The sequence below is a fragment of the Scatophagus argus genome, chromosome 4, assembly GCF_020382885.2.
Source record: "Scatophagus argus isolate fScaArg1 chromosome 4, fScaArg1.pri, whole genome shotgun sequence".
Classification (NCBI taxonomy): Eukaryota; Metazoa; Chordata; class Actinopteri; family Scatophagidae; genus Scatophagus; species Scatophagus argus.
Window position 1 is genome coordinate 18941623 of NC_058496.1, and position 24385 is coordinate 18966007.

Below are 24385 nucleotides of genomic sequence, written 5' to 3' on the forward strand. Positions count from 1 at the left end.
ATACTGAGCTTTCATATGTAGGAAGGAACTCACTGGTGTGTGACAAACAATTCTTTCACAAAACTCTGCAGCTGTCGTGTAACACTAAACTAGGAGTGAAAGGGAAAAGTGGTTCTGCAGGAAGCAATTTTGAATCTTATGACCGAGGAAATTACACTTAGTGTATGTTCAAGCAACATTAACTGATACTCCGACCAAGCGAGAGCAGAAGGATAATCTTACATGTTAGCTATAAAGTCGTTGGCTAATATGTCTATTTACACAGCCAACAGACACGGAGCAATGTAAGAATCCACTTGGAGTCCTGTTTCTGTCTACCTGATGAACATAAATCTATAATGTTTTGGTCTCCACCAACTCCAGTGAAAAATATCCGGTTGCGAAGCTGCTACCTTTTCGACTTTCTTCACCTGAATCAGTGTCTTCTTTTAGGAACATGATTTTATCTGAGCTGCTTATTTATCTTAAATGTATTATTTTATTTGGATGTTCTTTTTTTAAATTTCATGTTTATCAATTCTAATTTTTCCCTTCATGTGTTTTATAGTTCATTTTAGTATTATTGTTATCATTATTATTATTGTTCTTACCAGTAGTAGTAGTAGCAGCAGCAGCAGTAGTATTAAAGTATTTCTTTTTGATTGGAGCCACATGAGAATATTTTGCATTGAATGTAATGCACTGAAATCACACATAAACGAGTCACAGCATCCAGACTTTGTGTAACCAAAACAAGCTGTCATGACTTATGGCCGCACTGAGGTGATTTAATGCCTGCTTGTCTAGGGACCAGAGGACATAAATATGAAGTCAGCTACAGCTGGGGATCAAGCTATGAATCACTTCAAAGCAAGAGAGTTGCCACTATTTCGCAAGACTGTTACAGACTCAAGTAATCCTTGATTAAAGATCAACAAATTGATGAATGAATCAGATGTGGTTTAATTGATAAACCTACAGAAAAATCATTCCTGTATTCTATCCGTGAAAATATACACTTTCATGAAACTTTTTATATTAAGTTATATTAATAAAACACTGTTAAAATGACTTATGATGGAAGTTTGGGGAATAACATGCACTAGATACTGTGTGTTAAGATTTCCTTTTGAGCTAACGGACACTCATAACATCATAGTAAAATATGCAGGAGGAAGGATCTACAATTCGTGGACCATCCCTCCCTGTGGAACTCAAGGGCAGCAGGGAGAGCAGGTGGTTGAAGAAACTAGCACTAAATATGCATTACACATGGTATATCAGGTTCCCAAAGTTCTACAAGGCTTCTGGTGGATTCTTCAAAGCGCCTTCCTCAATATGCCCAACAGAAAATGCTCATTCTACTGTGGTGTCATTTCATCCACCTTCTCCAAATGAAAAGATTAAAAAACAACAACTTTGGCTACGTCACAAAAAAATGATTTTGGGAGATCGACAGATCAAGTATTTGCATCTTGACTTGAGTGTTGCCTTTCATTGCCTCATCTTTAACTTGTGTTGAAAAGACTTGTATGTAGAAAAAAGTGTAAAAACATACAGAGGACATTGGCATGTTTTTATCAGCCCTGCCTAGAACAATGTAAAGTTTTTGAGACACAGCAAAGTCTATGAAAGAGAGAGGTGGAGCAGCCTAATATACTGTCAACTGATGGATAAAAACCTGGGCAAAAAAGTCCACAAAAACCTTGCCGTAAAGATTATTAAATAGTGGTAGTTACTAAAGGTGGACAGTCAGAGGACACTGTTACACTGATACAAAAAGTCAGAGAGAGGAGGAAATACAAGATTTTTATGTGATGTCCACATGTTGACTCTCATGGACAGTAAATTAGTATGGCGCTAACATGCTCCCTGTACATGTGCAGTCTTAGAGCACGTCCTTCTCCTTTAAACACAACTAATGTTACTGCTGTACAAATAACTCAATCAACAAGTAAACCCGCACCTGTGGTTAAATGTGGTTATTATGTGAAGCTTTCCCTCTGAGGTTAAAGAACATTACAGAACATTATTTCTGTGACAGTTTTTAGGCATGCGCGTATAACAAAGGTGGAAAGTCATCATGGGCTTTTACACTGAGAAAGGATAACCACGTTCAAATAAGAATTATACTTCACTGGAATTATGCTATATTTTCAGATTTAAGGTGAATTAGTTTCCATCAGGTGCTGGCTCATTCTGTTCCAACAAAACACAGAGGCATAATACCACTTTAGACGCTTAAAGGCTCAATCCAAATGCATTCAGTACGAAGATGGTAACCCCAGTATTAAAACTGAAAAGACAGGATTATAACCTGCTATCACTTTCACACAGAACTTCAGACAAAGTTCTCCAACTTTTCTGATGCTGCTCAAGATTTATTTGCATTGGTAACATTTGTAAACACAAAAGTAAAACAGATTTCTGACATCTGAAGGTAACTTCCTCCAAGACTGCTAGAATTAGGAGTATATTAATGTTTCAAATTGTTGTCTCTGCTTGCCTGTGCTCACTCTGTTGTGTCGGTTAAAAGTGTAGTTCTGTTTACAACACAGATGGCCCCTCCTCCCTGGCTCAGTGACACCAGATGCACATGGCCCCTGATCGTGGCCACCAGAACACAGCCCAGTGTACCACCTGCAGCCCTCAAACCGTGCATGCTGTTATTGGCTTGGAGCTACACGCCCACTGGAAAACCCAGAAATGTCCCTAACACAGCAAAATAAGAAAACAGATGCAGAGTGAGGACTCGCTGCAGAAAAACTGTAATCTTCAATTAAAGTAAAAAGTACAATATTTCCCTTTAACATGTAGTGGAGTAGAAGTATTACGTTCAACGAAACAGAAGTACTCAAGTGAAGCACAAGTAACTTATGTACAGTACATGAGTAAATGTACTTAGTTTCATCAACCACTTACTAACCAACAGGTTGATTACTCGTTTCTTTCTGCACATTTTTCATTGCGTCAGCAGTCTGACTTAGTGGGTACATTCCAGAGTTAGTCTGTTAGTTAGTGTGTCAAGAATTGCATTGCCCTAAATTTACTGTCTACATGAATGGTTTAGTTGCAAGAATATTCAACTGAGCTACTACTAACTAATGATATGCTCAGATCAAGAACCTGTTTGTTTTACTTCTACAAAGACACGTATTTCCACTGTTCTAATGTTGTTTGTTGACTGTCTGCAAAAGATTCCAAAGTGGCGACCCTTCAGATGAGGCTCCGTCTACTGAATGAGGGGAAGTCTCTCAGAAAAGGGGGAATGCCGAAGTCCAAAGTCCTGGTCATTTTTTTTCACCTCCTTACAATTCACTTTGGATACAAACCACATGTCTGCAACATCTAAAATAAATACCCTCCACGGTTAGGAACTACTGTCTGGCTACATTATCTTGCCCACAGTCATTCGTAACCACTACAAAAAGAATGAACCCAGAATATATCATAGTTTTAGTTACATGGTACATAACTCCTCTACAGCCCACAGTGGAGTCAAAACTACATTTGGCAGCAAAAAATAAAGTGAAAGGAGCTTTGAAACATATGGTTCCAATAGAGGTCTTCAAAAACTCTCCATGCCAGCAGAAATCACCTCACATCCACTGCAAAAGACCAAGAATACGGGTTCATATGTACAGAGGTATTTAGCTGCAAGCCTCTTTTGGAGAATTTTAAAGAGCCTGCAGTCGTTCAGGTTTTTCTGCTGTCAACACGTCCCTATCTGGACTTCATGTCTAATTAATACACAGTCTTTCTTGTGAGCTGATGATTCCACCAGCTGTGATAAATTGCGGATTATTTGTTTACAGATACAATGTTTACAGAATACTTAGAATGCTTTGTGGCAGAGAGCAGTTCCTCCTCCAAAATCAGCTAAAAGGGCTTTTTGTTAACATAGTGAAAGCAGATGTTTTACACAGCCATGACAATCTGGAGCATAAATTGCAAAGACAATGATTTAATGGACTGCTTGTAAATTACATTAAAGCTGGAAAAAAAGACACACATGGCAGTGCAGGGCGGTACGAGGATCTGGCTGGTGGCACTGGTAATGGTCTCATTTTGTTTTTCAAAGTAAAAGTTCTAAGCATTGATCAAACAATCATAGATGAGAAAGCTTTAAAAGGGCAACACACCTACTAAACGCACAGCCATTTAGACAAACATACCAATACTGAGGAAATAATCCACACTGCTGATGTGTTCTTCACACTGTATGCGGCCCTACAGAAAGTTTCCTGTTGGTGTCCAAACACAAAACCTCTGTGCACATACACAACAGCAACAGAGGTATAAAAACCTGCACAAACAAAGAGCAGTTGTTTGCAATGCATCGCCATGGCTGGATTTGTCCTTCCAAATGTAATTTACTTATCCAAATATAGATAGCCTTTCAGATAAATATAGATCATATTATACAGTATCTAAAAAATATGTTTAACTAGACACACATCTCACTCAAGGAGAAGTCTCACTCTGAAATCTCACAAGAGGTGAGTTGTTGCAGGAAGTCGACTGTGGAAACATCAATATTTAGCTGGTTTCAACGATCTAGCTGAGGAAACAACTGCAACAACTCACTACATGATATTTCAGAGTGAGATTTGTGTTTCTGGTTAAACAAAAGGGATTTTGGTCTTTAACAAATATGCCTGTCTTTGTTGGGATCCGACAAAAAAGCACACTGCAATATGTTGCAGCTGCCACCTGAGGTGATCTACTGAATCAATTCCACAACTTTTGGTAAGTCTGAATCATTTACACACCAAAATATGTAAATATAGGGCTCAGGTTTAAAAATATGGCAATTTCTTTTAAGACAACATTGACTAGAAAAGTGCAATGAAAGTAATATCGTAACAGCTAATGAGGTTACATGCCAACAGAACCATCTCCATGAAAGGTCCATTCACAGATGAAGATGAAGATGAAGCTTTAAATATGTTTAAACTAGTAAGTATTTATCTGTCAGAAAGTCTGTGTCAGAGACACAAATGCTGAATTTCTCCTCAACAACGGCCATTTAAATGAATCATATCTATTCTGCACATGGATAGAAAAACATTAACACCATCAGAATAACCAAAGGTATAACAACCTTTGATCAGTACAGCTACTAAGAAATCCATATTTCTTCCTTAAACCAATAAAATCTGATTGCCTGTGAAAGTAAACTCTGCTCTGAGTGAGATCTCCCTTTCCTACTGTTGTCAGATGGAGCGCCTCACTTTGGAGTCTCTAGAGGCTAAACATCCGCCTGCGTTGCAGTGTGGGAATGCGACGCCTCAGGGCGAAAACCTCTCACGCTGCAGAAACATCTACCAGCTATGCGAAAAATAATTAAATAGTTAACAGCATTCGAAGATTGTGACACAAAGGGCAGCCATGTATTAATTCAAGATCACAGTGCAAACGTGCTGCAGGGCTGACAAGGCAATTCATGGCAACATACCATGACTGGAGGCTTACAGGGAGGAAAGTGGAAGATTTGACCTTAAGTTCTCAGAGTGAAAAATGACTAAAGAGAGGAAAATGGGAGTTGTAAATTCTGCTTGGGGGTGACTTCATGGCTGCTTAATCTATATATGAGAGAGGAAGCAGTACGGAAAGAGAGGAAGGAAGGAAGGAAAAGCGAGAGAACAGCTGCAGTGAAAGAAGAAACGAAACAGGGAAGAAAATGCAAATCAAGAAAAGCTTTGGGTTTACCTGTTCGAGCACGACAACCACAGAAGATTTGTCACAACAAGAGAGCAAGCTAACAGGTAAACTGAACACGACAGCATGGGATGTGGCCTCTAGCCGTCTGCTGTCACTTCAAGATCTTCTTCCACTAACCAAATTTTTCACGATGAGCTACAATTACATGTTGTGCTTTGAGATGAAGAAGGCCGTGCATTTTGTTTAAGAAGTGTACATGAAAAAAAGAAAAAAAAAAGACTTTTTGCCTCAGAAGCACTTTCTCTGATGCCTTGATTGATGTTCAATTTTAGTGTCTTTTTTATCACACTTCAACTTTAAGGACAGCAAATCCTGTCCCATTTGAAAAACTGCATCTATCCCCATATCTGAACAACAGGCCACGTCAGCATCACACTTGCATGACGTCAGCGTTCCTGCAAGACCAAAATGTCTGTCAATACTGGTTATATACTTCGGCATATTTTAATGTCAGCAGCAGCTAAACGTTCCGTGCAGTGGGCAGTTTTCTTTTGACATGTGCGAGTATTCCTGATCCACACTTAGTCTGTCAAACGTACTTAAACATGTGTATTCATTGCCCTTTTATCGGTCGTCAACCTTGCCTTTACACACGAATTGTTGAAAAAACAGACTTGAGGCATAAACACTCCAGAAAATATTATTTCTTTCCTTCTCTATACTAATGAAAAAAAAAAGACTCAAAATGATCAATCAATTATCATAATAGCTAATAGCTTTTTATTTTATAATCCGCTAATCAATTAATCATTTTTCTCATTTAATAACTTAAAGGTCCAGTGTGTAGGATTTAGCTGCATCTAGTGTTATGAGGAACCATCCAACTGAACACCCTCCCTCTGCAGTGGCTGCTAAAAACAAGAAAGGCCCTCTCTAGAACCAGTATTTGCTCTGCCAGTTCGGGGGTTCAGTAGAAACATGGCGGTGCAACATGGAAGAGCAGCCGCTCCCTCTGTAGGCCCAAAAGCTCTTTTTAAAGTAACAAGAGCATAACTACTCTTAGTGCCAGGTGATTATACACTAATGACAACAAAATCATGAACATTATATTCAGTTTCTGTTAATAAACACTACACACTGGATCTTATTATTGAATGTCACAAAGTGATGATGATGATGATGATGATGCATGTTGCAATCTCCTACAGCTCAAGGTGATGTCATCAAATTGCTTGTTTTGGTCAATTAACACTTCAAAACCCAAATGTGTTCACTTTAGCCGAAGGCAAAGAAAAGAACATCAATGCAGAAGAGATGCTGGAACTAGAAAATGTGTTTCATTAGGGTGAGATTATTCGATTATCAAAACAGTTATTTGGGAGTGAGAGTCCAAAATTATAATTTATTTTCGTTCCCTTTGTAAAAGCTTTTGATGACTTATAATTGTGGACATTTGCACTGTAAATGGCTAAGATTACAATACTCAGCCCTAAATACATCTCTCCCGTTCTTCTTCACTGCTCACAGACATTTCTATAATGTGCAGTCTCCACATCACTTGACATTCTCCCGTAACGTCTAATGACTAAAATATTCCTCTCTCACGGACTGCTCCTTGGGTGCTTCTAACGGCTGTTTTTGTCCTCTCCTGAGTGTTGACTTGAATAAATCAGGTTGAGGAGGTTGACTGACTGCATTACTGTTCATATAAATAAATAAATCAGCCAGCCGGTTGCACCAGTGTGGAAACGGGCACTGCCAAACATCACATTTCATACACTGTGGAATTTCTTCATGTTTAAATTGGTTTGAAATGGAATGTAATGCATGCGCGTGATCTCAGGTCAGACCTCAGTCACTCGCCACAGTTAATCCCGCATAAACTGAAATGTTGAGGCACAGGAACAGACTTCCTCAAGCATGTCAGGAATATATAAATAAACAGCGGAGAGATACCACGGACCAACGAACACTGGGTGTCAGTCTGTGTTGTTTACTGTGCAGCTGACTGAGACACAATGCACTCTGCTGACCACGAAAGAGCAAATCCATGGAACAACATGTTTATTTTCTGCAAGTTTACAAGTTGGTCAAAAAAAAAACTGGCAACTCTCGACTTGTGACACTGTGAGAAGACAAAGTAGTCACAGAGAGGAATCTGATGTCAAAGGTCAGCAACACGTGCGTGCAAGGCTTCATGTTTCACCTCCCTCTTAGCTCATTCTCTGGGTATTTCCTCTGCGGTGGAAAGGCTGAACGTTGTACTGAGGTTACCATCACCTGCGAAGGCAGTGGTACCTCAACATGCTGGCTCCCAAGCACACTGAGGGCATACTAATCATCCCCTACCACAAAACCCCCAGCGACATGTCGTAATGGCTGCCATTACAGTACACGCCAGGGTGAGTCACCAGATTACCACTTCCAGATGATAAGGCCAGGCCCTCTGTGTGGCAGGCCTGGATGGTTGTGTTCTACATACTCAGAGCCCAATATGACTACTTTTAGTGAATGGAAAAAGCTGACTCTGATGGGTTTTTTATATATATACAACCCCATCTTGATTGCACACGTCTAGACCTCTAGACCAGCCATGCTCTCTGGAGAATCGTAATCTGTAAACCACTGCACAGGAAGTCAGCTACATGTATCTGCACCAATAATGCAGCTTTGAAGAAGAACTCCACTAATTTTACACATCAAAGTCTGTTTAGAGTCCCGCTGTACTATGGGAAAAGGCTGTACAAAGCCTTTCAGATCTCCAGAGGGAGTCTGATAAGTCCTGTCACTTGAGTCAGCTGTCAGTTGGGGTTGAAGCCTGCTAGACGCTGCTTGTGGCCAGTGGCTTCCACCTACAATAGCTGCTAGCATAGCATGCCGAATCTTTTGAGAAAGACTAAGTCCCACTTTAGATAACATAGGTGGCATGGAAGGAGAATCTGTGCACTAACAGTCCATTGCGATTCTGACCATGTCACTGGATTAACACTTGGGGACAACAGAAACAAGTTGTGAGCACAACATTAACATACATATCATTATGCGTGGATTCATTCCCATCAAATACCACCTTTCTGGCACGTCCCTCAGCATTTCAGTGGGCTTTAGGGTACCTCCAATGCAAAGACTGTAGCATTAATATTAGACTACCAGGGCAAATGCACAGTAGGACATACAAAGCTAGAAAGTCCCAGGAGTGGTGGAGGTCGGTGCAGTTGATCACACATGACTTTTGCCCAGGAGACCAGAGTTTGCAATTAATGTGACACGAAAGACAAGTCGCCAGTCTTTTGTAAATCTATCCATGTAGTGTTACTGCTTAAACTTAACCAAAGTGCTGTTTCCTGTTAAGTAGATACGCGTCGGCCAGACTCGACACCAAAACTTGCACTTCTGGATGAGACGCACCAGGGCGTGACAAAGCACCGGTGTGGGACAAGCTGGGATGAGAATGTGTTGTATAATCACCTTTCAAGTTGATATTATGACCTTGCTATCATCACTTATTTACACATCGAGTACTTACAGAGAATCATTACAATTCATTGCAGTTGTCTTTCTGGTCACCTGAAAAAGTCCAGAGTCCAATATTCATGATTTTGAACTTGACCATCTCTGCTAAATTGTTCACTACATTTACCAGCTGGCCTCTAACTGTGCCTGTATGTGGAGCAGGTAATGTACAATAAACTGTGTGACCGTTTCACTGACAGTATCAACAATAGCAAGACACCGAACCCCCAGTTGCTACTGAAGGCATAGCCATCGGAGTGTGAGTATGTGTGAACATCTGGTCATAAGGTCACATCTGTGCATAGCAGCCTCTGTCACCAGTGTAAGGATGTGTGTGAATGCTGAGAAAAAAAACAGACTAGACAAAGTACTACATAAATGCAGTTCATTTACACAGTTATTTAGTATATTGGTAATATAAAATATGGATTAAAACCTCTTTCACAAACTCTGCTGTTTGAGAGAGTATACTATGTCTGCCAGCAGCAGGGGGCTCAGTGAATGGTTTTCAATTCCAGTTTCTTTTGGGAAAGAAAAGAAAAGCTCTGCTGAGCTGTCCACGTGTTTAGAGAGTGTTATGAAATCTTTAGCTTTTAAACTCTCCAACAAAATAGAAAGCAGAGGAGTGGGTCAGAGTCTGATAGAGACAGAGTGGTCTCTGCAGTTTGATCCTAACATTGGAATGTGGATTCATGAGGCCTGCTCAGTGAACAGAGAGATAACATTCTGTTTTTTGTGGCAATTAGCTCGGAGCTTACTGGCCGGCTCAGAAACTGATGCTCGGCAGAGCCTTTTAATGATCTGGCCAGACAGCTCTGACACTTATGAGTGCAACACCTAGCAATTACCAGTTTAACCTCACTTTCACTAACACCCTTTCACTGCAGGCTATTTAGAAAGGGCTGTCATTAAATCAGAAGGCAGGTTTTTGACTTTAAGTGTACAGAGCAGTTTCCACCCAAAAAGCGCAAAAGATTTGTGATTTGATTGATTATCTAGGAATACTGTGAAGTCTGTGAAAACAATTCTATGATGTGTGCTCTGACTCAGGAGAAGCTTTTTCGAGTCTCTCAAGAAAAATTCAATCGAATGCAACTGGACTTAGTTATTTGTCTTTGAAGACGTTTCACGTCTTATCCAAGACCCAAGACCGTCTTATCCAAGACCCCCAGTTCATCCAAGATCCCAGTTCATGCTCGCTTGACTGGGCTGGGACTAGTCCCAGGACTAGTCCCAGCCTAGTCAATTTTCCTTGAGATAACCATGACCTGGATGAATGAGAATATTTACAGGCTTTTTCGAGTCTAAAAGAAAAACTCTAGTGAAGTCAAAAAGGTGGTATTAAGTTGCATCATAGTAAGTGTGGATCCAGAATACTATTTGAGGACAGAAAAGTGAAGACAGATCAACTTTCAGTGCTGTTTTGTTTTATTGTGCCCGTTCTTTTTTTCATTTCTCAGTCACAGACATGTACTAGCAAGAAGCAAGTTGCCAGGAAAATGTATTATGTGGTTCAGTGCAAAAAGTGCAAACGTTAGTCTCTTGCCTTCTCTATACTAATGAATGATTAATTATTATTAATATATAATCATAATATATAGTGTAATTATTAATCCATCACGGATAACTTGGGTTTGGGTGCCAAATATGGCATGAGCGTCGTGACTTCCTCCCCAGTGGTCCTGTCATAATGCGGCCGACTGCGCAGACACCCACGTCTGAATGAAAATATCTCATTACTTTAACAGAGGAGCTGATGTGAGATTTCAGACGGTGAAAGTTTACCTCTACATGGTTGGGCAGCGTGTTGATAAATTTGAAACCCGGGATCCTCTTGTCGCTGCACACCACGCCTACATCTTCAGTGTGTTTGCAGTCTGAAACACCGATTCCATTGGAGGGACACAGCGCCAAGGTCTTTTCTTTGCCAGTGCAGTGGAGATTGTCAAACCAGATGGGTCCTGACCAGACAAAAGAGAAATTCATCAGTACTTCCATGTGGAAGAATTTTCCCCTTTCATGGTGGAAACAACAGGATAGAGTATAGAAACAGATAAGTAATAAAGTCCTTCTGCAGGGTAAACTGGTTTCTCTAAAAATTGTGAATCATTCACCATGAATCAGTTTCTAATAAATGCGTACATCAATATACTGCGTGCTCAGCTAAAATTGACAGTTGTATTAAAAATTGTCATGGATTTTTATTGCGAGGAATGTGATGATGATATGTTAGAGCACATTTATTATACTGAATGTGCCACAACAATTCTTTAGTACCTTGTCCTTTCCCATATTTTGAAGATGGTGACCATGAGATGGCTTCCACATAGCCCAGCTCCCTGCACACCACCTGAGCGGCGTGGATAGTGAAGTCATCATCACAGACAGTGCCCCATTCGGCGTTGTAGAAAACCTCCACGCGGCCCTCGTTGTGTTTCCTCTTTTCTCCTGCTAATCGGAGCTGAATCCTGGGTGTGTCTGGCAACAGCTGTGGGGCAGTGTACTGTTCCTGTTCTGGCTCAGGGTAACCCGGAGGGTAGCTGAGATGTTCGTACTGAGCAAAAGCCAGCTCTAATAGCGCTGACAGAATGACAATGCAGCAGGGTAGACACCAGATAGCCCGCATTTTGATTGGAACTGATGAGAAGAAGAAAAAAAAAGAGGAGCAGTCATTAAAATTTTCTGGCAACTCTCTCAGACGGTTCTCCACAATGGTGCTTGATGTTCATTAGAGAAAAATCAAGCTGAAGAACATGAAAGTATGAAAGGGCACATGAAAGAGACACTTCACAGCAGATTTTGCCGTCTGAGAACCCCTTATGATGTCATCAGGTTAACCTTGATCTGGGCAAAAAATCTGCTCCGAAGAGCCTTTGCCACCTTAATTTTCATCATTGCTTTTTCAATCTGTCTTTGGTGAGCTCATAAAATTTGTGCAATTCTAAAAAGCTGAATGTTGAACAGCCTGCCACCAATGACTCATTTGGAATACAGAGCTTCATTAATCATTAAAATTAAACGATGTGAAAGGGGTCTCTTGTAGGGATTGACCAATAAACACATTTTTCAATTAATTTATTTTATCTGCAGTAAGACAAAAAAATAAAATAAAACACTGACATTGATAATCGGAAAAATGTTGAATATCAGACAGGGAAGTGCCACTTGACCCTGCAGCACCTCTTAGCCTTTTAGCAACTTGTTCTGTCTTTTAGAGGACACAAATGTACTGTTTTGGTTCCCTTTACTGGCTCTCAACATCATTTCCAGCAGCAATCAGCTGCTTTAAATTACAAAAAAAACAAAACAAAACACTGTGATAAACCCACTGTATGTGTCTTGCAGTGGAGCATTTAGAAGCACAAAAGGCCACATATTTCTCTCAGGGGTCAGCAGACACCACAACAAAGCTGCCACCAATGACTCAGATGATACAGTCGTGGATGTGGGGCAGTCGTGGATCAGCGGTTAGGGTGTCGGACCCGTAACCGGTGGATCGCTGGTTCGATTCCCCGTCCCGGTGTCCATGGCTGAGGTACCCTTGAGCAAGGTACCTAACCCCCACTGCTCCCCGGGCGCTGCACGCGGTCGCCCACTGCCCCGGGTTTGCTGTGTGTGTGTGCACGTCACTTGGGTGGCTTAAATGCAGAGAACAAATTTCGTTGGAGTGAGTTCCCTCCAATGACAAAATATGTCACTTTAATCTTTAATCTTTAATCTTAAAAGGAGAGTGAACTCCAAATAGATGCTAATGTTGCTTTATGTCTGCTATAAAAATCCATTTCTTTGCTAACACATTCTCACAACTTACAATGATGTCGATGATGAAGATGGCGTGTCAGAGTTGGGGTTACGCCTTCTTTCACTGCTAACAAAAGCTCAGTAAATCAGTTAATGAAGCTTTAAAGCAATAATCTGCAAAATCCCTTCCCTTTTTGGAAGATAGCAATTGTGGTAACTTATGTTGTAACAATTCAAAAACAGTTTCCAAACATCTTTTTAAACCTTTTCAAAAAATTTCCAGTTGTACTTGTGCAAATGATGAAGCTCTCACTTCCCACACAGAAGGATTTTTCACATGACAGACAAACACTCCAACAGGTCTTACGAAGAGCAAAGGGAAGCAATTCCATGACTGGCTGTGGTTCATTATTGTGATATTTCATTTGAGAATAGAAAGTAGCTAAATGTGAATGTATGTGAAACAGTTGCACGGTTATTCAAATTATCGTGTGTCAAGAGGTGATCATCCAAAAGTTTTCTCTTGAGTTGCGTTCAGAGTTTGAGTTGAGTCCAAGAAACACTGGCCTCAAGCTTGAAACAGACACCTGTAGGCTGCTGTAACTCCAAACTTAACTTAAGGAAAAAGAATAAATCATAAATCTAAGACTGATATCACCAAGAGCTCAAATACATGAAACTGAAACCTATCAACAGCTGTGTTTCCACACACCATTAAATGTCAAAATCTCAAAATCTTGAGCTTTTGTGTAAAAACATCTGGCAGGAGACAGACGATCCTTCGACTGCAGGGTTTCGACTTTCCTCATTGTAACGTGGCAGTGGTTACACAAGCCAGAAACAACACACACATTACTGAATGAACAGATGGAATGAAGACCGCGGCCTCTGGTTCTGCTTACAATGTGTCCATACAGCGACGTTGTCCTTAGAAAAACATGGCCAGTGTGTGTGTCAAAACTAAAGTTTGGCTCAGGCAATACACATAGAAACACAGCAGCTCATCTCTGAATTTAACCCATGGTGGCGCTCAAAGAGTGAAGAAAAAAAAACAGACAAAAAACAAACTAAACTTCAAAGACTCAACATCAATGTCCCATTCCAGAAATGATGAGCCGGTTACTTAAGATAATCCACAGACTTTGTTGTGAGCAGTTTCATGTGGGAACTATAGAAGACAAACATCTCTGCAGCTGATATCAGCAAAACTCTTCAACTCACAACAAAGAAGTCTCAATGCATAAACAGCACTACAAGTAATAGCAGGTAAAAAGCTGTTTTTGTGTGTGTGTGGGTGGGTGGGAGGGTAAAAGTATTAGGTAATAACGTCAAGAACCTCACTGAAGTACAAACTCCTGAAATCTGAAACCTCTGCTGCTTTTTTGCTTTAGAACAACTGACAGATGTTTCTGGACTAAAGAAATGCTCACCAGGATTTTTTTAGATGGAAAAAAAAACCCAACAACTTTTAACTAAAACTAATGTCAGTGTCAACATCCTGTTCGGTCTATTATACACATCCAAAGTACTTCTACCTCCACGAAAGCCAGGCATACGTGTCCCACCTGCTGCTCTGTGCTTCGGCTGTAAAGGTCAAAATGTTAGTTTATGTAAAGTCAGCTGCTCGTCCCTGCCCTTTTCTGAAGCACTGCGAGGGGAGCTGTGCTGCAAACAGACACACAGAGGTGGGCTGAGACTGAAACGCTTCAAAAAAGTTTGAACTGTGACTTTTTCTCCACCTCACAAAGCTTTGTTTAATCATTTCGATCAGAGAGAAGAACAACGGGCCTGATTCATATGAAGAGAATACTGTGTCATATAGATGCATGTAGATGCTGCTTAAAAAATGACCTGTAGTCAAGACACCTTTTCTTATGAAAATGAAACTAATGATTAACGATCAAGTCATTGATTATTTTACTGTTTAGTCAATTAAATGCCAGAAAGTGCAGAACAAAAGGTCATTACAAGATTCCTGGAGGCCAGATTGGTTATTCTGTCTGACCAACAACTGAAAACATAAATGCTTTCACATTATGAAATAAAACAGGGAGGAAAGCAGCAAATCCTTACTTTGAAGGCATTAGAACGAACAAACAGTTGGGATTTTTCTTGACAAATGATTTAGCAGATTCTCAAAATCACACAGTTAATCTTTCGACGACTGACTAATTGACTAACATGTTTAAATGACTTTAAAAGATGAAAGAAAATAACAACTGAGACTGTTTCTGCAAGTTTAGCTCCTATTCTATCACTTACTTAGTCCTTAAAGACTTCATAATACAGATACAGCCAGATTTCAGAAAGATCTGAAACCATGATGCAGCCACTAACTCAACACAAAGGAAAACCGTGCAGTAACATCACTGCTGACCATCACAGACACAGTGGGTCTCCATGTCAAAGTCCAGTTCTTTCGCATATTTTCAGGCTCTAGCTGGACTTACTTTCGCTGTCGCCGCTGAGGACTGTCCCCCCCTGAGGCCGTGTGCGCCTGCACGCTGCACCAACAGACAGACCAAAGACAAAAGTCAGCTGCTTCTTCTCCTTCTCTGTAAACTTTCACTCCCTCTCATGTAAGAGCTCAGGCTTTGGAGCGGAGCTGCTGTGGCCCCGCCCACTGACGCCCACCTTTACGATGACCTCACCGGAGATGGCACTGGACATGGAAATAGCGGATCTGACCTGAACGCAGCGCTGTTTGTTATGATACAATGCTACCTTCGGTGACTGCTGGAAAACCTGTAAAAACGTCAAAGCGAATATTCAACAACCATGAAAATAGCATCGACATCTCCTTAGTGGAAAAGCACCGAGTGTTATAATGTGATTTCAGGGTGTAGCTGCAGTATGATATAGGCCTGAAACAAGCCAGTTTTGGAGTCGTTAAATGTGGTTGTTTTAATAAATTCAAAAAAGTAAGCCTAGCTTTGCCATAACTTTAGTTCTGTATTAACAATACATAACATAAGAAGTTGTATGTGAAAGGGGCCATTGATATGAAGCCACTGAAATGCAGGCTACGAGCCAGCTGCAGTCATCTCAGCGCTGTGCAGCCTTTAGGGCATTTTTCAGCTCATTGTTTTGGTTTTCCCCAAAACTTTACTATTTTGGATCACTCTCACTGCTCTTACATGCTTCTGGTACTGCAAAGGGTCATGCAACCTGTGGTAAGCCAACATACACAGCACCGCATAGTACACAGAGCACCTAATGGGTGAACAAATAGTAAAAACTAACATTAGCAGATTAGCAAAAAGTCACATATATTAGGGACATGGTGGAAACCAAAAAGAGCTGTAGAAGGATTTCATTCAACAGATGGACAAAATTCAAAATGAGTACTTGCTTGCTTGATATCTACTGGATATAAATAGGCTGCTGTTTCAACAATTGCAGCAAATTTGCACTAACAGTTCAAAAGACAGAGACTTTAAGTTCATTCAGGTTTCATTTAGTGTAAAGTAGCCTATTTTCTTTGTGCAACCCAGTGTTGTACAAGGACAAATGAATTACCTCGATCCTTGTGAGTAGCAAAATCTTTGGTCTCTTTAAAATTCAACATAGATCCGTCTAAACTCATTATAGCACAATATAAACAATAAATATGCGTTATTGGATTTTCAAGTGCTTTTGGCTGGAAGATGATAATGAAACTAATTGAGTGTGTTCTTGTTTTGGCTTCTGCCTCATTTTAGAGATAAGAGGCACAGCGCTGAGCCGTACTTCACAATGGGGAGGAACCAATATCTGTCAGGCATGTAGTTATAACTGATATTTTATTTTCTTATTGTGGAAATGTACTGCTGTAAATGTCAATAATGTATTATTGACATTAATTTTTAAAAAATCACTTTCACTATGAGTTTTTAACACTCTATCCATACTCTCTGAATTCCTTATGCAACACCGTCTGTTTCATTTTCACTGCTCTCTCCAGTCATACATTGGTACTCAACTGTATGTGCAGAAGTACATGAAGGCAACTTTGGGCTGTCCTAGGAGAATGCCTTCTCCGTTTGTCACTCCTCATGATAAATCTGTACATGACAGATGATTAAATTCTGATCCCAACAATGTAGCGAAGTGTCCTGACAGAAACACTTCACTGGCCTGACCTCGACTCTGCTGCCACCTTGTGTACAACAGAACCTTTTTTTGTTCCTGCAGAAATGTGGTAGACTTTGTGGCACACTGGCCAAATGAAAAAAAACTGCTAAAGGTTCCACTTTGTGTATAAAATTGTCAGGTCACCTTCTGTTCTAGGACTTTGCTTTTAAAACAAACCAGAAAGATTATTAGTGGCTCTGCAGTGCAGCTGTTGTTATCTTATGAACAGGAGACACCAAACAGCGACTGATCATGATCAGTGTTGCATGAATTCACTTTACCTTCCCCTCTTTCATATGTGTGCTGCTGATCTGATACAGAACCCAGGGTGGGGCCCTGGCCATCAAGAGGAATAGGAGACAAAAATTTGTATCACACGTTTGACATTACATTCCACATTACACAGCCATTATTACCAGGATTATCATCAATGCTATGACAACGAACTCTTTGTAATCTCTATCACATCTCAAGCTCACTTATTGTCATCTCTTTATTCAATCCAATTTAATAAAACTGAAATGTAAAAAAATACAAGTTGTGATTTTATGGAGGAATTGTGCCTGATATTCTGACACATAACCGCCTGTTTAACTAAAAGCTGGTCAGTTGGGCCAACACTGAAATGTCTGAATGACTATTGAATGGATTTGGTTCAGGATAAATCATACTTTGGTGATTCCTTATCATCTAGCATCATCAACAGATCCAATTTTTAATTTGTCCAGTAACAGGGTTTATGACCAAATACCTGCTGAACCAAAGACTTTCCCATCAGCCCTGGCTGTACACTGTAGCACTCATTAGCAATGCTAACACTGTGCGCTAACATGACAAACATGGCAACACATCTGATCCGATGTGTTACAGCTGTTCCGCTCATGACATTTTGTGTTGAGACCTGCGGTGTACACAATCACAATAAACTTCCCGATTGTTCTCTCTACTTCTGTTTTTGTGGTTTTGGAAAACAAAAACACTTCAGCACTGTTCTGTTATCAGAGCCAACTATGACAGTGTTTTTGTGCTTACACAGGAAGCGTATTGTGAGAGAATCAGCTTAGTCACATCTGCAACTACCTTGTAGGTTCTTGTCCTGCCTAGTTATGTTTTGACTGAACAGCCACATTCCATTTGAGTCTTTATCATATCAGCTGTACAGCGTTGTTGTTTTTGAGTCTCAACAGAAAGGCAGGGTTGAAGTCCAAATGTGAAGATCCTCTGCTAGTGTGGTGTTGCAAAAACTCACAACTCACAAAAAGTCACAGCTCTCACTGAGGGGGTTGTGAGTTTACTCGAGACAGACCAGATTGTTGGCTTTCATTATGTTTTCAGGAAAAAGATGAAAGCCGTTGCTATGGTTTCCCAGGAAATCCTAAATATGGCTTCAAGCAGATGGCCCTAAATATTACGAGAAGCTTTTTTACAGATTTTTTCACGTGGATTTCAGATGGTTTATTAATCGAAGTGGATCTGCAACCTGTTAGTTCAGGAAAACCACAGACAGGTAAGTATTTTTCTGCAGCTGTAAACTCTACATGGGATGACATGTAGAACGGAGAAACACGAAGGATGACAAAACTGAAATGTCCAGATTTCACAACCAGATGAATAACATTAACTGAATTAATTTGTAACTAATTCTTCATGGCATTTGAATTAATCTTTAAAGAAGGGAGTGAACCGCTGCCCAGGCAACATTATGTTAACTGAAAACCAACATTTGGCCATAGATCTCAGTCAGACATCGAACTCACAATTCACACAACACCAGTTTTTTTTTTCATTCATTCTTCACCATAAAATATTCAAGGTTTCCTTACTTGTCTTTTCCCCAGGCTTTGGACTGTATCTCATACCTTTCCTTCAGAATGAAATCAGCTCAGGGATCAACATGTGACATAAGTACAGAACTTTTATCACATGGTAACATTTATATATCACAGCTAATTATGAACATCTCAACAGGATCTATTGGTTAAAGAAGGCTATGCCATGTGGCTGAAGGCACTGGGAAATATTAAGAAACTGAACCTGGAGTTCTATATTATACCACAGGAACATCTTAATACCAGAGTGACAGGCTGGAATAACCAATCAAAAATGGACTGAATCAAGTACATGAATGACACCTAAGGTGTACTTGAAACCTGAAAATCCCAGTTTAATACAATATACAATAAACTTAACTGATAACACCCAAATTTTACATGTGTGTATGTATTATGTATTGAGTTCACAGTATTCTTTTGTATTACACTCTTCTCCCACTAACCAGGATAGCAGCTCGTTTTTAAACTTTTTTTTTTTTTTATCATCTGCTCACTGAGGGCGGCACGGTGGTGCAGTGGTTAGCACTGTCACCTCATAGCAAGAGGGTTCCAGGTTCGAATCCCAGTCTGGGCCCTTCTATGTGGAGTTTGCATGTTCTCCCTGTGCCTGCGTGGGTTTTCTCCGGGTACTCCGGCTTCCTCCCACAATACCAATACATTAGGTTAATTGGCTACTCTACATTGTCCCTAGGTGTGAGTGTGAGAGTGTGTTTGTCTTTGTGTGTTGGCCCCCTGCGATTGACTGGGTGAACGCCACCTCTCGGAACCCCACCTCTCGCCCGTAGTCAGCTGGGATAGGCTCCAGCTCCCCTGTGACCCTGACGGATAAGCGGTATAGAAAATGGATGGATGGATGGACGGATCTGCTCACTGAATTTAAGACATATACTAAAAAGACTATTATATGCTGAAGTATTCATTCTTAAATGTTGTCTCAAAGGTTTTAGATGATTAAAGCTTATCAAGATAAACTTAATGTCTGTTCTGCTCATCAACTAACAGAGGTCTTCATGGGACAGCAACACCACCCTATCCTAAAGTAAAATTTACCTGCAGCCAGTTAGAGCTTTACTGCATGCTGTAAAAACTACTGTGCATCATGGGAGAGCTTGTACAGTGTAGGAGGGAAAAGTGTCACAGCTTTGAGGAAACACTTTTTTTTTATTTTTCTTTTGGCAAAAAAGCAACCATAAATACAAATTTCAAATAAATATGTACATTCATAATAGTCCCTGATAGTTCCCACACAGTTCAGACAGCTGCTTGCACATACAAAACAGAACTTAACTTTTTAATTTTTAAGGCCACTTGTCATCCTCGACGAATGAACTAATTTTGCATGAGCAGGTTGGATGTGGCGATACCTTTCGAAATTTACTTCATTCATTGTCTTCTTGGAATAACGGCTGTGGAAGACAGGAGATGACGACAGTTATGCAACGCTTGAATAAAACAAATCGTCTGAACTCTATTATTGTATATCAACTGCACTGATATTCTCACCGTGTAAGCCATATCCTCAGGCCCCGAGTCTGGTCGCTGCCATTTGTGGTTAGACAATATCTTAAAAACAACCAAGCCAAAGGCTACAATCAAAACTCCTAATGAATTTCCTAGCACAGCCTCAGGTGGAAGGTTAGCGTATGGCTGTGTTCCATTGCCGCTGCCTTTGCTGTGGAAAAACACATTTAAAAGGACAGTTTTAGCAGTTTCTCTGGAAGGGAAATATCAATGAGAAGTAACAGAATCGTGGCACTCACAGAGAAAAGATGAGTTTCTCATTGATTCCAGAGATGCAGGCAACAATGCTGAGAGTGAGTATGCTGCCTCCAAACCACACATGTATGGGTTTCAGGAGTTTGCGCAGTGATGTGGGGGAGCACGGCAGGAGGAAGGAAGTCAAACCCACCACCCACTGGAAGAGTGAGTGCAGGGACAGACATTCACATAAACAGGAAACACAAAGGCAGAAAAACCATGTCTCAGTGAGATAAAACAACCCTTCATACCTGATCTTATTACACCTGGTTAGTTAAGTGATTCTGTTTCAAAGTTGTATACCTGTATGGCGAAAAGAGCTGTGGCAGTGATTCCAATCCAGCTGTGCAACGAGTAGAGGTTTGCAATGTTTTTGGCATTGTGGAAGTCAAACACAGCACAAAGTCCCACGATAGACAGGACAAGGGCGAGGAGCATCAGGGTAGCATGCACTAGCTTCCAGGGGAGTTTATTCTGGCCCCAGGTCAGGGGAATACGGTACAGCACAGCTCCTGCGGGGGAAATGATGCATCAATAGGTTAAGTGTGCATAACAGTTGTACCATGTCTTCTGTGATGCTGCAGGAAACTGAGAAAATAAGTCTGATGATGTCCTCCCGTCCACATGTCCGGGTGTTGCGTGGTACCCGCTGCCATCCCGGTGTACGTGCGTGTGAGAATGGAATGAGATCAAAAACAAAAATGTGAAAAAGTGATTATACTAGTTTGAACTGATGTTTTGTCCTCCTAGGTGCAACATCACGGCACAGAAAACAATGTGACAGAGAAAATAAACAGGTACATCCAATGGCACATTTCTGTTGAATTACACTGAATTTTTGAGGCTCCTGGTGGATTTTATCATGAAAATCTGATGCTTTCTTATTTTGTTGAAACTGAATCTCAGCACTCTGTTTTAGCATTGGCTATGATGCACTGAGCTTATATCCCCACCTAAGCTGGGACCTATGCATCACTTTAAGCTTTAACTTAAAGAAAACAACATGCAAAAGATTGGACCACGTTTAAATGTTTCTGTTTTATCCAAGACACTGTGGTGTTTCTAACTGCGGATGGTTATGGTTCATTGTGCTGATAAATAAATCTGTATGCCATTACAGAAAACATGGAGACAACTGATTTGACAACATGTGCATAACAGTGAAAACTGAGCTAAAAAGAGTCATCATCTGTCATCATCTCATATTTGAAACTCAAACACACACACACAACAGTACAGTTTCTCTGAAGAGAACTCCGGAGGGAGTTGTCACAGCTTCTAATACACCCACTTATAATTTCTGATCTGATCCCACCCCGTGTCCTAGTGTGCTAAAGGTGTGCTGAGGGCACCTGTCCACAAAATGACCAAAAGTGTGTTTGGCTTGCTCCTGAGACATGGACAGGCTGTATCTGACTGTAATCCAGTGGCACCCCTGGATAGTAACTAACCTCTTGACTCACAGGGGACAAGCTAAAACCAAACAGAGAAATGCTGCCAGGTGCTGATTCTGACGACAGATGTGAAGGACAGCTACAGCAACTGAAACACGATGCATCATTAAAAACATGTGGTAGAAAGCCCATACATGCAGCTGAGCTTTTTGCAGGTGTAAATATCATCCATCATATTGTTTATCCTGCCTCAGTATTAGGTAATATGATTAATATTTTCTATGCAGGTTTCAGATTCAATATAGTAAAATGTACTACATCTGTCAGTTGTCTATTATTTGCTATTTGGAACCAAACTATAAAAATCTAATGGACGTTACATTCTAAAACCTCTGTAATATCACAGAGGTGATCAGTATATCACAGATATACAAAATGATAAATGGTGTGTCCATTGGTCACTTATAACTACAATTAAAATCTATGAGTACAAAGGTTTAATGTATTTCAATGGGGTAGTCTTTCCTAATTTTTCCTGCCTTGTACTAAATCATTGTGTTCACATGAATGTATCTAAACAGGGACAGACAGACAAGACGTGATGTCCAGCACATCAGGTACCGTTGTGGAGACACGTTACAGTTGAAAATCTGATCAAATTTTACTCCAAAAAAGACAGACTGCAGTCTCTGAAGTGTGGCACTTTAAGAAACTCACTCGCTGCGGGCATTACCTCACATTCACACTACTGCAGCAATGCATTTAATTACACAGCAGGTATCTATGAAGCCTGGGATGTATAATTACCTTAATACAGTCTGTATGTCATAAGGAAGAACAGAAGTGAGAAACAGAAATGAAACTCTGCATGATCCAAATTTAAAAAGGGACTCACCGTAGCCATACAGCACAACCAGACCGGTTACCATCAAGACGGGGTGCCAGTTGAACTGCAGGGCTGAGCCGTCCCAGGCGAAACCGCCGCGCCACTTGCTGTTCCACAAACACACACACACCACGCAGGCCAGGCCCAGAAGCAGGGAGAGCACGTAGAAAATGTAGAAGCTGACGACAGACCTCATCCTGGACAGATCTGTAGGCTGTAACAAATGAAAGAACTTAATGAATAGTGTCATAGTGTCAGGTCAATGTGTCTCCAAATGTCAAGGATAAGCCCTGGAAAACTCTAGTTAAATGTGTTTTGTTTTTTTTCTTTTCAACATTGAAATATAGTGGTGGAAATACTGCTGAAACAAGGTTATATGACACCTAAAAAAATCAACCATTTCAACCATATCGAGCCAAGTTTTAACCTTATTAAACATGTTCTTGCTCACAATTTGTCCGTTGAAACAAATAAAAGCAGCATAAATGGGAACCAAATTAAATGAATGCAAAAAGTAATCAAAACATTAAGTCAAAACGTCCTTTAAATAATCACAACTTCGTGATAAAAAATGCCGCAGAGGTTGCTGAATCACTGTCGATCACTTCTTCCGACCTTTAAGTGACACAGTCTGTTTGTTTTTCAGCATGACATCAAACTGAGGATTTTCACATTAGTTTGACATTTGATTACGATCAGAAATGCGCCAGTGCTGCTCGCCTTACCTTCTCCACAGCTGCCGTAACACTGACAACACTTCCTACTCCACTATACTACAAATACTTCGCCAGATGATGCTCCCTGGTCGGTCTCTGACGGATACTCACGGTGCTCTGTGCTCTCACTTCGCTTTTCTCTGGCTCAGCTGGAGTCTCACTTCCACTTTCTGCTGCGTTGAGGTGGCTGAGGGGGAAGCGGTCAGTGGTGGAGGAACACCGGGGAGCAGAAGGGCCAGCCCGCTTCATCTACTGCCTATAAATAAGACACGAGTGGGAGTGGGACACGTCAATTATTTTGGCTGTTTTGTTAAAAGAGTTCAGCCAATCAAAAACATTATCCTATGTCAGGAGGAAATGTTTATTGTAGCCCAACACAGGGGGCACATCTCGTGACTGCAAGCACCAGAGCGATAAGTTAGAGAGATAAGTTACATCACTTCGACGTTCATGTAACCTTGACGAATTTTGCTTTTTCAACTTAATTTTAGGTTACTTGGCAATTATATATATATTCATACACTGAAAACGTTGGAAAGTATACGTGTTTCCCAAACGGAGTCATTATTCTTGAGTTACGAACGTGCTGGAACACAAACACAAACAGTCTGGAAATACTCAAAAAATAAAGCTAAAAATGTTTAGACATGTACCTCATGTACCAACACTCCTCATATGTACAGACGACAGAAGATAACTAAAACGTCGACAGCAAAAGCTGCGTTTAGCCTTTAAACACTTTCAATTCAGGAAGAGATATTTACACATTCCATTTCCTTATTGACAGCG

At 40.6% G+C, this 24385-nt stretch overlaps 2 protein-coding genes across 5 annotated transcripts in view; both read right to left on the minus strand.

Annotated features, from left to right (window-relative positions):
- Positions 1-15517, minus strand: part of loxl2b (lysyl oxidase-like 2b) — a 43497-nt gene extending 27980 nt beyond the window's left edge. Inside the window, exons 1-4 of one of the 3 annotated variants that reach the window (XM_046386156.1) lie at positions 15348-15517; positions 12968-13021; positions 11434-11793; positions 10942-11117 (exon numbers count right to left, since the gene is read on the minus strand). In XM_046386156.1, coding sequence (XP_046242112.1) covers positions 10942-11117; positions 11434-11793; positions 12968-13021; position 15348 — 591 coding nt within the window. In that variant the 5' untranslated portion in view covers positions 15349-15517. Of the gene's footprint in view, positions 1-10941; positions 11118-11433; positions 11794-12967; positions 13025-15347 lie in introns of all 3 variants that reach the window. The other 2 variants (XM_046386158.1, XM_046386157.1) reach the window with 2 other exon arrangements.
- Positions 15518-19983: 4466 nt separating this feature from the next.
- On the minus strand, positions 19984-24385 carry LOC124057699 (lysosomal membrane ascorbate-dependent ferrireductase CYB561A3). 2 transcript variants are annotated; one of them, XM_046386195.1, is made up of 7 exons: positions 24250-24385; positions 23708-23852; positions 22890-23094; positions 20904-21112; positions 20603-20757; positions 20346-20514; positions 19984-20248 (listed from the first exon to the last, which is right to left on the minus strand). In XM_046386195.1, exons 2-7 carry the CDS (start codon positions 23843-23845, stop codon positions 20222-20224), a joined length of 903 nt encoding a protein of 300 aa, XP_046242151.1. In that variant the 5' UTR covers positions 23846-23852; positions 24250-24385; the 3' UTR covers positions 19984-20221. The 2 variants fall into 2 exon arrangements, with proteins under 2 accessions (XP_046242151.1, XP_046242152.1); XM_046386196.1 differs by lacking the exon at positions 24250-24385 and having other exon boundaries at positions 23606-23738.

Excerpts from the sequence above, each read along its gene's own strand:
- LOC124057699 (XM_046386195.1), bottom strand. The coding sequence starts at position 23,845 with ATGAAGCGGGCTGGCCCTTCTGCTCCCCGGTGTTCCTCCACCACTGAC. Across the intron at positions 23,095-23,707 it reads AAGTGAGAGCACAGAGCACC|CCTACAGATCTGTCCAGGAT; the intron begins GTGAGTATCCGT and ends CATTTGTTACAG. Across the intron at positions 20,515-20,602 it reads GAGAAACTCATCTTTTCTCT|CAAAGGCAGCGGCAATGGAA; the intron begins GTGAGTGCCACG and ends GTTTTTCCACAG.